The sequence below is a fragment of the Hipposideros armiger genome, unplaced genomic scaffold (assembly GCF_001890085.2).
Source record: "Hipposideros armiger isolate ML-2016 unplaced genomic scaffold, ASM189008v1 scaffold_751, whole genome shotgun sequence".
Classification (NCBI taxonomy): Eukaryota; Metazoa; Chordata; class Mammalia; order Chiroptera; family Hipposideridae; genus Hipposideros; species Hipposideros armiger.
This window is the reverse complement of record NW_017732101.1, coordinates 551439-566778: the sequence shown is the minus strand read 5'-3', so window position 1 is coordinate 566778 and position 15340 is coordinate 551439. Positions and strand designations below refer to the sequence as shown.

General features: G+C 34.6%; 1 protein-coding gene across 1 annotated transcript in view; it reads left to right on the top strand.

The window, feature by feature from the left end:
* The window catches only part of SCN3A (sodium voltage-gated channel alpha subunit 3), a 112172-nt gene that overhangs the window by 47373 nt on the left and 49459 nt on the right, over positions 1–15340 (top strand). Inside the window, exons 12-15 of the mRNA XM_019628147.1 lie at positions 4130–4417; positions 10120–10467; positions 11503–11635; positions 13012–13250. Of these exons, the coding sequence (XP_019483692.1) occupies positions 4130–4417; positions 10120–10467; positions 11503–11635; positions 13012–13250 (1008 nt within the window). The remainder of the gene's footprint in view (positions 1–4129; positions 4418–10119; positions 10468–11502; positions 11636–13011; positions 13251–15340) is intronic.

The following is a 15340-nucleotide window of genomic DNA, read 5'->3' as shown; positions in this document are numbered from 1 at the left end:
TCCATTGTGTAAATGTACCAAAGTTTCTTAATCCAGTCATCTACCGATGGGCATTTTGGTTGTTTCCAAGTCTTAGCTATTGTGAATAACGCCACAATGAACATAGGGGTACATATATTTTTTTGGATTAATGTCTTGGGATTTTTTGGATAAATACCTAAGAGTGGGATTGCTGGGTCATAAGGTATTTTTGATGAGACATGGATGTGACAATGAATTGCTCAGCTAGTTACCCCACTAACCATATACTTAGCATTTGCTGAACATGCTGGCTTTGCTATCTTCATCTTACCATTGGGTACAGAGTATAACATGTTTCTATTTTATTGATTTTATAAGGAAAGCTATAAACAAATGTCCTGATAGTTAAAAATCTTATAACATATACTTCATGCTTGCCAGAAAGTTCTACTGTATTTTAAGAATTTAAGCATTTATTTCAAATCTCTGTAATTAAAACACATTTGTAAGATAATGAAATAAAATAGCTATTTAATAGGGCAAAGAAGCTCTTTATTTCAAAGTTTTAAATAAATGTTATAAGAAATATTTATGGATTGCTTATCATTGTATTTTAAAATACTAGATTACTCTATTAACATTTATAAAAACAGAGCAATGTGCTTGAAAATGCTACACAGACACACAGTACAAGAGTAAGAATGTATTCTGAAACTGAGCCACTGAAGGGTAAAATATGGCATCAATTAAGAGTATAATTTTTTAACTTAGAAGTAAAAGTGTACTATGTCTAATAGAGAATTAAGAAACCTAATTATCTATATCTTAATTAGGCCAGCTGAAAAATGTCAGTTCTTTTCATTTAAAGGTCAGGTGTTGGATTCCAGTGATCAAATCATTCTTAGATGCAGCTTTAGCATCATATGCACAAAAATTTAAGCTCATCCCAGGGTAACTGATCCCAGTGTTTTAATACTGAGTAGGGTGGCACAGTATTAAGCCAATTTTAGTTCCTTACTGACAACACAGGTAACAATAACCAGTAAATATCCCATGTTGGAGGAGAGGAAGGGGTTGGAGACAGAGACAGTGGGAGACTTAGTCTATCCATGAGATCACCAGTGCTCCAGTCTAACTTGAGTCCTGCTAACAACCTATCACTCTTCAAAAGTTACTATCTAATTAATGACTCTCTGAAGCTTAGCATCACTTCCATTTTTTTCTTGAGGGACCTCCTAATGCTAGTCATTGTTTAGACATGAAAAAAATGATATATTCATCTCAGCGGACTTGCAAATCAAATGCAACTTTAAAAGATGGAGAAAGACAAAACTGACAAAGAAACAAATGTTTTATCCTAGATCATCATAATTGTGTTTGGCATTTAATTTGTGATCTTTAAATGTCTAGTAGTGCCCAGCATAGCATATGCCATAGGAAAAACTTAGGAGTACGCTTTAGGGCAAAATTAGAAATAGTGGTATTTAAGAGATCTAATATAATTAGGGCTAGAATTGAAACAGGTATAGTTTATGTCTTGTAGTTTTGATGGGATTCTAAAACTGAGCTTTATATTTAAAATGAAGTATAATCACAGGTAGTCATGTGGCTTTATTTTTTTAAAGACACACAGAGACAGTGAGTTATAAAATCTATTTTGAATCACACAGTAAGGTGATAAAAAGAGGAAAATGTTATTATCTGTGCAAATATTAAGGACTTATTTGTGAGTTGTTACAAGAGAAATTCAGCAAGCCAGTTAGTTGTAAAAGTAACACTATTAGTCCAAATAAGCAGGACATTGGCCATGTCACAGAGCTAGGTATAAACAGGTACACAGACATGGGAGGTGACAGGAAACATCTGTCTTTGAGGGATCATCAAATCACTGGAAGTGGAACAAGTGACAGATTTGAGTTGATGAGTGACACAGAAAATGTGTTGTGCCGGGAGGTTACTCACATTGCCTTAGAAATCTGTTTTGGTTTTGAGTTATTCGAACTGTTACCCAGAATAGGTAGGGAAATCAGGTCTTATGCAAAACAAATTCCGGAAGTGATTTAAATGAATGTGAGTTTCAGGATTACGGGCAAGGAAATATTACCACCACTTCCTTTGTTTCTAACAACAAGCAGGTCAATAAATGATTAGCACTGTGTGTTGCATGCTTCTGTCTATACAAAGGGGAAAGGTGAATTAAGGACTTTATTTGGAAAAAAGGAATTTAGGTATATTCATTCTTTCAACAAATGGTGTATATTATGTATCCCCTATGTATCAAGCTCTATGAAACTATATTTAACTTGCTATAGATAAGTGCTTCATTTATTCACTTTATTTTACACATATTTATATTAAACTTATTTAAAAAGGGCCCTTAATATTTCTCATGTTTCATCATGGATATTAGAAGTGATACTGATGATGAAGAATTCAATAAAAAAATCTGGCTGGTTATATGCAATTCTATAAATATCCAATTTCTGAATTAATGATTCATTTAAATGCCAGACATTGTCTTATAATGAGTTTTTGATCTGTATTTCCATAATGAATATAGAATTCAATATAAACAAATATCTGTGTTTCATTTTATGTAATGCTTAGCTCAACATACATATTTAGTACTATATGTAGTACTACAGTTCCCATCCCTGGGATCATGTTAATTCTAGAGAATTTGCATCACTTTTTTTAGTCAAAATGAGATTCAGATATGGAAGCTACTTAGGAGGGTTTGCTTCTCCTCAGGAAGGAAGAAACATAAAACACAACATGTTATCAAAGCATTATAAATGGGTTCATCTTCAGTCTTTCCTAAAATACATTTCTATTATATAGATCATTCTGACACATAGTCTTTAATGAGATTTTGAAGAGTCAAGTCTAAGTATGTCTTGCTCTTCCCCCAACCCCACCTCAGTGTCTGAGACAATTGACAGCATGATGCCCTTTTTCATCTTTATTCACCAAATAGTAACTGAGCCCTTGTCAGGTGACATGTTGGCAATGTACACAAAAACATATGACAGAATTCTTATGTCATTTATAGTCTAGTGGGGAAGATAGAACAAAATGGTAGGTAGAGTTGTTTGTACTTAGTAATGACATATATATTCTCATAATGTAATCATTTCCACTTCCTTGATTATATTTAAAAACAGGAATATACTAAATGAGAACTCAGCTTTGATATGCATTATATTGTTACTTCATATCCTTTCTAGTCATGGTTAGATCATTTCCAGTCTAAAAATACTATTCATGTAAATGAAAATACAAAACATCTGCCATGCTTCACCTCAGAGCAGGCTGTGTCTCTTTAATATGTACAGAAATTAAAACTGCTTGAGTATACTTAGCATTGAAATATAGAAAGAAAATATTTGAAGAAGTTCTCATAATCCCTTAAATGATTATTTCAGGTACTTATGGATTGATGTGTTAATAATTTTTTATTATTTATAATAAATAATTTAGAAACATTAAAAAATTTAAAACTAAAAGTGCTGTGTAACCCCGGAGATTAACATGACCCCAAGGATGTGAACTATAGCAATAAATGTAATTCAAATTAAGGAAGAGGATAAACTAACCAATAAATCCCCACTACTTCTATCTAGAGGTAAAATGGTAGATACTTTAAATACATTGAGTTCACCAAAAAAATAAATAAATAAGAGGAAAGAAAGAGAGAAAAAGAAAGAAAAGAAATGAAAAAGTCTTTTGTCCTAGATTTAGAAGGAAAAAACATCATTCACTTGTTCAGAATCACACTTGGGAGGAACAGCCTATGGATAGAATTGAAACAGTAATCAGACCAGCAACCACCACTAAGAAAACATTTGCTTTTAAAGTGTGGAAGATATTTTTAACAGAGCTATTGCCCCCTGAAATGAAGCTAATCTCAATAGAATTAAAAAGAGGGAGCAGAGTGTCTCCAGAAGATGTGCCAAACCAGACTCTTTTTTGTGTTAATGCATAGGCTAGCATATTGCCTTAAAATTGTGTCATTATTAAGTGAACTCTCTTGTAGTAAAGCAGAAAGAAATGACCAGAAGACATAATTTTCACATATAGTTAACAGTCCTAAATGGCAAGTTTGTACCATAGTCAACAGTTTTCAAAATTATATGTTCTAGATAGTGCCTCGCTTTGTTTTAAACAGGCAGTTGCAGCAGCATCAGCCGCTTCAAGAGATTTCAGTGGAATAGGTGGCTTAGGAGAGCTCTTGGAAAGTTCTTCAGAAGCATCAAAGTTAAGCTCCAAAAGTGCGAAGGAGTGGAGGAACCGAAGAAAGAAAAGAAGACAGAGGGAGCACCTTGAAGGAAACAAAGGAGAGGGAGACAGGTTTCCCAAATCTGAATCTGAAGACAGTGTCAAAAGAAGAAGTTTCCTTTTCTCCATGGATGGAAACCGTCTGACTAGTGACAAGAAATTCTATTCCCCTCATCAGGTACGGCTTTCTACTAAGTGCTACAATTTGTTTTGTCATTGCTATTGCTTTTTAATTGCTGTTATTTTTGTTTTGGTATATGTTTGTAATATCTGATTTAAATGAGGGACAGGTAACTAACATTTAATAGTTATTTAAATTTGTATCATAAATTGCCTTTAAACAGGACTTTGATTAAACCATTATTAACTTTTAATTTGAGGTAATCAGCTTTATACGTTGAACTATTTTGAGACCCTGTTTCTTAATTTGCTTTTTTGGGAGGAGGGGCCTATCTGTCAGACTATTCAGGTAAACAGTTTTGCAATTTCTTGTTTACCTTTTCTGTTTTAAGACCTCAAGTGAACTTGCCTTTTTGGCATCTGGGTTTCTACCTTTATTATTTGAGGTTCTGATCACAAGTTCTGTTCTGATTTAATGCCAACTAACCAATTCATCAGCATAGTTTCAAGTCAAAAAGGAAAAACAATTTCAACTTTTTGTCTGTTAATAAGTTTTATCTATTGCAAAACGTAAAGAGTAAATAGTTATGGTATCTGTGATAAGAAGAGTTATGAATTTGAACACTATTTGGTTTAAAATCTTGAAAAGAAATGCCCCTGGATTTTGCCTTTATCTTTTGGTATGAGAACTGGACTGTCATGAGTCTTCATTATCCTGATATGGTATCATGCTATGATACATTACAATAAAATTTTGACCTAAATGCTCTTGAAGAGAACTAAATTGAAGACAGTCTATTTTTGTTCCGATTTAATGCCAACTAACCAATTTGTCAGTCTAGTTTCAAGTTTCAAAAAGGAAAAATAGTTTCAAGTTTTTATCTGTTAACAAGTTTTATCTATTGCATAATGTAAAGAGTAAATAGTTATGGTATCTGTGATAAGTGCGGTTATGACTTTAAACACTATTTGGTTCCATTAAAATTTAATGTGCTCTGAATTATTAACTCTTCTAATCATATTAATCTGGATCAGAATTATACCCTAAAGATAATGCGCTATATAATTAAGTTAGAGCAAAAAATTGTACATCAACCAAAGGGTATAGTATCCTTCTTCCTAAGAAGAAAAACTTTTTAAAAATTGGAGTGGTAAGCACAAAATTCAATGTAGTGTTTAGTTCTTGCTTGGGAGAAAAGGCATATATAATAAGTTATGAATGGGTGTTTATATTATAATTTATATTGAACATACAAATAAATTAAAAAAATAAACTCTATATTAATATTAATAACTTTTAACTTGAATTCTCATATTAGGACAAAATAGTTATGTACATGCAAGAAGTTATAAGATAAAAATCATTTTACTATAAATAATGCCAGTATCAAGAGATCCAACTATTTTGCATAATACAAATATAAAGTATGGTAGTAGATCAATATAACTCATTTGGGGTTAACCAGAAGATCTATAAAGCAAGTCAGTTTCTCAGACCAGGTTTTTTGCCTTAAACTGTCACCCTTAATATTTTAGCATTATTAAGATTATTAGGAGTCATTAGGAGTAGTAGTATTTGAAACCATAGAGTAATGATTGATGTCACAAAAGCTTGTGCTCATATCTCAACTCCAAATTAGTGTGACTTTGGTCAAGTCACTTGTACTTTGAAAGATTTTTGTAAAATGGGGTAATGATGTCTACCTTAAAGAATTGTGGGGGATTAAGCAACATATGGAATACCTATGTGACAAATAGTAAAGCTCTTAACTTAAAGTGAATTCCAAATGAGGAAAACTAAAAATTTGAGTAGATTCAAGTACTCGCAAACGTACATGCATAGTAGCAATATTTACATGAAAATACATAGTTGCATGTTTTTGAAAACAGTACTTGTCCACCATTGTTTCATCTTTGTGCTCAAGCAAAAACTTATGGATTTGTTCATTCAGTCAATCCACAAATATTTGTTGATCACCTTAAGTGGCAGAAGTAGTTCTAGATGCTGAAAATATCTCAATGAACAAAATAGCTACAATTCACTGACCTCATGAAACTTTATACTAAAAGAGGGGAGAGACAATAAACAAGATAAACAAGCTATGGACTATGTTAGAAGGTGACAAGGGCTATGGGAATAAATGAATGAATGAATGAATAAATGAATAAATAAATAAATAAATAAATACATAAATAAATACATAAATACATAAATAAAGCAAGCAAGCAGGAAAGGGGGATCAGGGGAGCTAACCAGAGGTAAACATTTTAAATAGGCTGGTTTGGGAAAACCTCACTGGAAAGGAAACATTTCAGCAAAGATTTAGAGGTGGCAAGGGAAGAGGCTATCTTATGGAAGAGCATTCCAGGATGATGAAAGGGCAAGTGTAAGTCCCTGGACCGGGCCATGTGAGGGCACTGAGGATGCTCAGTGGGCAGCTGGGAGGCCTGTGCTGAGTGAGCCACAGAGAGGCAATACTAGAGAGAAGTTAGCTGACAGTCAGGGCTTAAACACTAAAGAGAGAATCAGTATACACATATGTTACATGTAGTTCATTTTATATGTGTAGATAGAGAGATGTTGAGATAGGTAGATAGGTAGGGAAATCGATGTTAAATAGATAGATTAGACGATAGTCTATATTTCAGAAGTAAAAGAAAAAAGCCTCTTAGCGCTGATATTTACATATCCCAGTAAAAAGAGGCAGAGAACATTAACACAGCTCATAAGCAATAATACACCAGAAGCCATTTACGATTTCTGGTTTTGTGAACAAAAAAGGACTCTGATGGGAAAGACAATCAGTGACGTGGAGACAGGAAGCAGAAGACGGACAGGGCTTACTGTTCAAAGCGATATGTCTTCTGAGAATGTCAAGGCAGAGAAGCTGTAAATTATGGGTACCCTACCCTCTACTATCATAAATTTTAAATGTTATTTTACATTTATTACCTTATTTTATTTTAAAATAGATAATATATGTTCACAGTACAAAATGAAAAAAGTGTTGAAAGGTGCACAATGTAAAGTAAATCCCGCCCAAAGATTTCATCTATGTTGTTTGGACACACTGAGGCAATTTATTTTAAACCAAAACCTCCATATCTAGAATGAAGTGTAATTGTTGAGTAATTGAAAATATTGATAAGGGACATACATTTAACTTGAAATGCTATTAAGTAGGTATTTCTAACAAATACTTTACATGCTTTTACTAGAACATGTTCAAATTCCCTGCTCTGTCTTCCATCTTGACTTTTCCCAATCCCCTTGGAGTTTAATCCCTAAATGCAAGATTGTGTTTTACAGACCTAATTTCTTCTATTTGCCCTTTTGCTATTGAAAATTAAGAAAAAGCGTTCAGATTTACCTTCTTGGAACAAGGCAAAACAAAATGAAACAACAACAAAACAACCACAACCACCACCAACACCACAACAAAAACAAAAAAACCCTGGGGCCTGAGGCAAAGAAAGATGATCTTTTGGTTCTTAAAGCATAGTAACTTGTTTTCCCTAGAGACAGGGCTGCCACAGCTGTGGGTATTCCCTCCACTCTGCTTCATCTTCTAGTGTGTTATTTTTGGTTTATTTTCTCTGAATACTATTTTTGTTATCTTCTTTTTCAGTCTCTATTGCCTTGAAAGCTGTGCTCACACCCATTATTATATTTTCCAAAGAGTGAATAGAAGTTTCAAATAAACTCAAAGATCTGGAATGCCTTTGAAAACACCCTGACATAAAAATATGCAAATTAAAGGCATGTACAAGATACATCATGGACTGCCACATACCACATACTGCCAACCAACACCTTCAGTTTCCAAAGACAGTATCTGAGCATCAGCATATTAGGATGTTTACACTGAACCACCCCAGGGATTAATGTAAGACAAAGTTAGCATTCCTCTGTGTGTAGGGCGAGGTCCACCTGCATAGAACCACCTGGAATGCATGGTGAATATTCAGATTCCAGAGTCCTACCTCCTGCTGACTGTATCCCAATTCCAAAAAAGCAAGGACCTAAAAATTCACACTAAAGTTTCAAAAACAAGTCTGTACATTACCAATATTATACCGATAATTTAAACTGAGTCTGGGGAGTTTAAAAACAACATTCTTTATTTTGGGGAGCTGAATTAATGTATTCACAATGTCAAATTTCTTCATCAGTCTGATGACTGGAAACTCAGGTTAACTACTGCCTGACATTCGGGAAACAAACCTGCTGCACACGTTGTGTGTCACAAAGGCCTAGTCGCAGGTTGAACAAACTAGACAGTCCATCATTTCTGTGGCTTCCCAAACCAAATCCAAAGCAACAGTGCATCTCTTAATGAAAAATATCTTTCCAGAACATCACTGAGATAGAGGGCAACAAAGGTTATTCTAGTGCTTTGCAGTCTGGGAAAAGCCATAAAAGTAAAGCTACAAATGGGGCCTAAGAAAATCAGCATGACCTAATTAGGCAGAAGGAACAAAAATAAATTTGATGGAGTCTGCCTTTACGTTTTTTCCACTAGAATTATTTTTATTTGGTTTTACACTGAAGCTTGGAGGAAGAAAGGGAAGGTCCAGGCATATTTATGCTGGCATATGGCTATGTATGCATATAGATGTGTACGTATGCATACATATTACCCTGGTTGTGCAGAGAGGTAAGAGAGGTGATGGGAGATGAAGTAGGGGAGCAACAGGGAATGTCACTGTTAATGGGGAAGGGAGTAATCCAAGATTCTGCAGACTGAATAAAGGTGTTTTTGAAAATTTCATCAAGGCTAGGGTAAACAAAATTATTTGGTACTGATAATTTAAAATCTATCCAAAAAGTGAAAGAAGGTACTTCCTGCTAAATCCTCACTTTCCTGTACCAAAAAGTATTTACTTGATTTATTTGTGAATACATATAATACAAAAAGTTTTTGAATCATCCAGTTCCTTTTAATAAAATTAAAGTGAGATGAGAAGGAAAAACTGTCTTCCACATCACCTTTAGTAAAATCATGTATATTTGTGGTTTTTTAAAGCTAATGTTAAATGTTAAATAGGATAGTAATTTATATAGCAGTTTAGGAATTCTCTCTGTTGTTACTGCTATGAAATATATTCTCTCAAATAATGTAAATCATTAGCAATCATTTGGGAAACTGTTAGTACATTTGGAAGGCAACATCATAGGTAAATTTTGTGACTTTTATTCCCACGTGGATAGAGACAGAAAAAGAGTAATTCCCTTTTAGAATCAAAAAGAAGGGAATGAAGTGATAACAGTTGTTTTTAAAAAATTATTCTGAAGTAAAATATTTGCTACAAATATTACGCATTTGAGCCAATAGTCTCACTTGAGCCATTCCTTATCTTCCAAGCTGCATGCCTTTCAAATAATAGCATTTGGGAGTGAAAGCCACCTTCTGGCTGTTAACCACCACTCCCACCAAAAAGAATCATTTGTCCTATCCAGGATCAAGTTCTGTGCCTATAACATCACGATGACAGTGCTAGAGTGAAGATTAAATGAACTGGACGTGCACTTAGTAAACTGCAAATCAGGATTCTTAATAAAAAAAAACAGTTTATGCTTACATTAACATTGCAATCTATAAAAAATATATCGAAACATATGTGTTCTCTATACACTTGATTACCTGTGCTTAAGAGCAAGACTATTCTAACCCAAAAGCAAATGTTCTGCAATATTCAGACTTTTACTAAATAATTGTGTGTGTGCCCCCATTCCTCTCTTCCTTGCTCTGTTCTCAGTCTCTGTTAAGTATCCGCGGCTCCCTGTTTTCCCCACGACGCAACAGCAAAACAAGCATATTCAGCTTCAGAGGTCGGGCAAAGGATGTCGGTTCTGAAAATGACTTTGCTGATGATGAGCACAGTACATTTGAAGAGAGCGAGAGCAGGAGAGACTCACTGTTTGTGCCCCACAGACACGGAGAGCGACGCAACAGTAACGTTAGTCAGGCCAGTATGTCATCCAGGATGGTGCCAGGGCTTCCAGCAAATGGGAAGATGCACAGCACTGTGGATTGCAATGGTGTGGTTTCCTTGGTGGGTGGACCAACAGCTCTAACCTCACCTACTGGACAACTTCTGCCAGAGGTGATAATAGATAATAAGTTAGCTAACTCTGACATTACACACCAATTTGAAATAATGAAGACCTGGCAGGTTTAGCCTGTTATACCATCTTGCTTCCCCAAAATGAAAGTCCTTAAACATGAAATATGACTGATTGAATGCAAAACAATAGAATATTCAGAACCAACTGAATTGTATGGGACCAGTAGCTTTCAAATACTTTAGGTTAAAAGAGCCCAGTTTTTAGAATCTGGGATGAAACACATATCTGCAAATTTAGTAGACTACCAACACAAAATACTGGACATTTTAACAACCAAATCATTATTATACATATATGTTCACCCAGAATTGTATAATTATCTATTCATGTTCTGGAAATTTCATATACTTAAAATTAAATATTGTAATGACCAACAAAGACAATGGACAGTTTTCACACGACTGTCAATATTAACAATCTTGAAAATGTTTTGATATCTATTAAAATGACTCTAAAATGTTTTGATTTCTTATAGGATGGCATATAGAAATACTTTTTAAAATATCAGGAAAGCACACACATTTCATTGTACATCTGTGTTTGTGCATGAAAAATTGGCCCATATATGTCAATATTGTCAATATAACCTCAAAGAAAATAATTCAGTCTTGGGACTATATAATTCTATTATTTGTTTTGGGGGAATATTGATTTGTTTAGTAATCACTGAAATAAGCTGAAAAATGATTTGCATTTGGGAAAAATGAAACAATATATGACATGAGCATGCTGATGAAAATTTTCCCTGAAAATTCCAGCAGGTTAATTAAAATATTTCTGCAATATAATTGCCTTAAACAATTGCATCTAACTGGTGAATTCTTGTTAAGGGGTATCACCTGTGATATTTTTTTAAACAGTATTTATTTATAACTTAAAAATAAATGAATATTATTACTTGAAAACTGTTACTTGGAAAAATTGCATGTAGCATGATTTTCCAAAGAAATGCTATGTGGTGTTGTATTACTCATTGAAAAGGGTGGTTTGAGCCATCAGTATTTGGTTTGCAGGGCACCACCACTGAAACGGAGGTCAGAAAGAGAAGGCTAAGTTCTTATCAGATTTCAATGGAGATGCTGGAGGATTCCTCTGGAAGGCAGAGAGCCATGAGCATAGCCAGCATCCTGACCAACACAATGGAAGGTAAGAAGCAGGCCATACATGGGAAAGGCAGCTTTCTATGATGATTCTATGCTGTGTGTGAATCTATACCTTCTTCTCATAGAATAACCACAGTCAATTACCCAGGATCTGAACTGTGTCATAGACCTAAGTAGATGATATATGAAATACATTATGTTCACACTGATTACAAAAACGAATATTGTCCTTATTTCTTTTTTTACTTGGGTCCTTATCTTGTCTGCAGAGTGGTATTTTACCACTTGATATATCAGTGAGGATTTATCTTTATGTTACATTATTCTTAAGCAATTAGAGGGAACAACTTCCTTTTTAAGTTTTTGTATATAGAAGCACAAGGAGACATCTCTTTCAACCTTTAGTCTGTTTTCTAGGCAAGGTGGTGGGGTCTGGGGAGCATATAAATGAGTTGGACAAATCAAAACCTGTGCTCCACTTCAACAAGGACCCTAAAAAAATCTCTCTCCTCCATCTTCCACATACACAGAAACCATTGCATTCCTTCGAAGGAGGGCTGACAATGCTTGTTGGTTTTGACACAGGAGAATAGGCAGCAACTATTACTCCCTTGTTCATTCCTAAATAAGTCCCCACTTCTTGAAGCTTAGAGGGATGTTACATCAGTACAGCAATTTTATAAGTCAATTATATGTCAGCTCTAACATATGTTATTATGTTCTTCAGAAAATACCAATTACCTTTTGTATCTTATTCTGTTGGTGTATTGGCTATCAGAACAGTCACATAGTATTACAGGTTTCACCCATTAAAATTACCAGTAACTGCTCATATATTAGGCTAAAATTCTGAAAGATATGGGAAATATGAATAACAGAAGTAGGTTTGGGTCTGAATCTGTACTAAAAAGAAGGATATACGGTATTCTCATTATGTGCAAGATCAGTGCTGATGTGGAGACAATCAGAGGAGAGAATGAGCCACACATACTAATAAGGATCACAGCTTTAGATGGTGTTCTTAAAAAGGTACTTTCAAAAGAAACAATATTTGTTTGACACATTTAATATTCCTGTAAATCTGGTATAAAAATTCTGTTTTGATACAGAGAATACAGCGATTTGATCAACTATTACCTAAGTTATTAGGTAATGAAGTTAGTTTGAAGCAAAATATTAAATTCAAAGTATTTATTTTCTGTATTTAATTAAAGGAGGAATAAAGTCTACTTACATGACATTTTTAATGAACATTTTATGAAAATATTTAATGAGATTGTCTTCTCATGTTTAAGCTAAGTTATATAAACTTCCATCCCCAAGTAGAAGCATCAATTTTATCAAATAATGTGTAATCTACAGCAACAGTAATTAATTTGTATTGCTATTTACTACTCTTCCTCTCTATTATTCCCCCAGAACTTGAAGAATCTAGACAGAAATGTCCGCCATGCTGGTATAGATTTGCCAATGTGTTCTTGATCTGGGACTGCTGTGATGCATGGTTAAAAGTGAAGCGTCTTGTCAATTTAATTGTTATGGATCCATTTGTTGATCTTGCCATTACTATTTGCATTGTCTTAAATACCCTCTTTATGGCCATGGAACATTACCCAATGACTGGTCAATTCAGCAGTGTGTTGACAGTAGGAAACCTGGTAAGTTCATTTGAAGTTTACTTATTTCCTTGGGTAAGAGTGAGGGAGACAGACCTAAAAGGAAATCCATCTGTGCTATGTTGAAACAAAAATTTTATCTTCTTTCTTCATAGGAAGAAACACCTCAAGGAATATTACAGGGAATCTCAGTTATAAGGTCTAAAATTCAACTAGTATGAATGCTGACTGTTTAGAGCAATGTCTTACCAGTTGTAAACTTATTAAAATTTTTACTTTCATTCTTGCTGGAAATATAGATCCAGAGAAAACATGAGATCTAAATCTGGCTCCACAAACATGCAGTTTTAACACACACACAGCCTCTGAAGAGATCATGTCCATTGAAAAGGAATAAACAGGTTGACTTCTATACCACAGAGGGCATAGTTGCTTCAAATTAAATTACCTAACAAAATGCTTTAGTAGTATTTACACAGAGATGAAATATAAAAACGCATTTGTAATTTAGCCACACTTTAGGTTCAAATTACTTGAGCAGGCATCTGTGAATGTGTATGCCGACATGTACATTTCCTCCTGAATTATATGAAGAAATTGAAATGGATGAACAAGCAAAAGGATTTGTGTTAATCAAGACCTTCCTTTTTGGCCAAGACAGAAACAAACTCAAGAGGGGGGAAAAAAAGACTGAGCTGTGGAAAGGAAAGGAAAAACAAACTTCCAAACTATATAATGGGTAATTTTGTAGTTAGGCTCCAGGAAATTGTTTTAACCAAGGGCCTGGGTATAGCCCAAATGTTCACTGCATCTTTTATCTCTAGGACAGGAAACATGCTTAGCCACAGCTCACTGGTTTTATACCCTGGAACTTCTGCACTTAAAAAAGACTAGATCTGGGGCTGGCCGAGTGGTGCGATGGTTAAGAACTGGCTTGGAATGCCAAAGGGCCTGGTTCGGATCCCACATATGAGGGCCAGTAACACTGCCCTCCTTTAAAAAAAAAAAGAGACTAGATCCCTTTTTAAATTCCACTTCAAAGGCTCTCATGATAGAACTCTACCTGGCATAGTTTGGGTTGGATGCTCACCTCTGGTTAATCAGCCTTGGCAGAGGGTGAAGTCAGATGAAAACACCGCAGCCCTAAGGAATCATACAGGTGGAGGAGCAATCCCCAACAGAAGGGGGAAAGAGAATAATACTTGGAAGAAAGTTGCATAAACATCTACCTCAGTAACTGGCCTCAACTTCACCGCATTATTTCATTCAAACCTCACCAGATTCTTGAGATTTTCACCTTTGGCACCTGTGATGTTGATTTTTGTTCTGATTGTTCCTTTATCTTTCTAATCAGGCCAACTCTGCCTCCTTTTCTGAACTTCTCTTCTTATGCCTATTACAGCTCTGTTTTTTACTCAGTGTTTTTATATACTTGACAACTCTAATGATTATCCACTCTTGTGATACAGGCTGTGTCCCAGTCCTGTGTTTCCAACTGTTACAGATCATTGCTCAAGGACAACTTTAAACACAGTATAGGAGAGCTAAAGGATCACCTTTTCCCACAGTCTATTGAAAGTCCTAACAATCTCACTTCATTTTGTGTTACCTCTAATAGTGGCTTTCCAGCTTCAAAGATAGGAATCTTATAGCTATTTTGACTTAGTTCTCCCTTCTTTCTTACTACAACTTGTTATAAAGACCCATTACTTCTTCTTTCAAGGAATCTCTTTTTTTTAATACTAAACTACTATTAAAATAACATTTCTGGTATTCTTCTAATGAGGCTCTTGTGTAATAGTAGTCATGTATACACCAATTTCTGTACTCAATATGCTTTGACCTTGATAAGGTGTCTATTGTCTATATTTGTGGTTCAACACTCTTATCTGGTTTTCAAGACTCCCCCCACCTATCTGATCCTATCCTTCCTATATTATCTTATTGTCCACTGTTTCCTAATTAGCCACTATCAGCCCCATCAGAACAGCCTTGTCATTGTACCACATAAACACCACACAAGTATTTATATGTTTATGTATGGGAAAACATTTCACTGTTCTCTACATTTACATTTAGAGTATTCTCCATGTTGTATTATAATTCTTGATTTTCAAATCCATTATAAATTA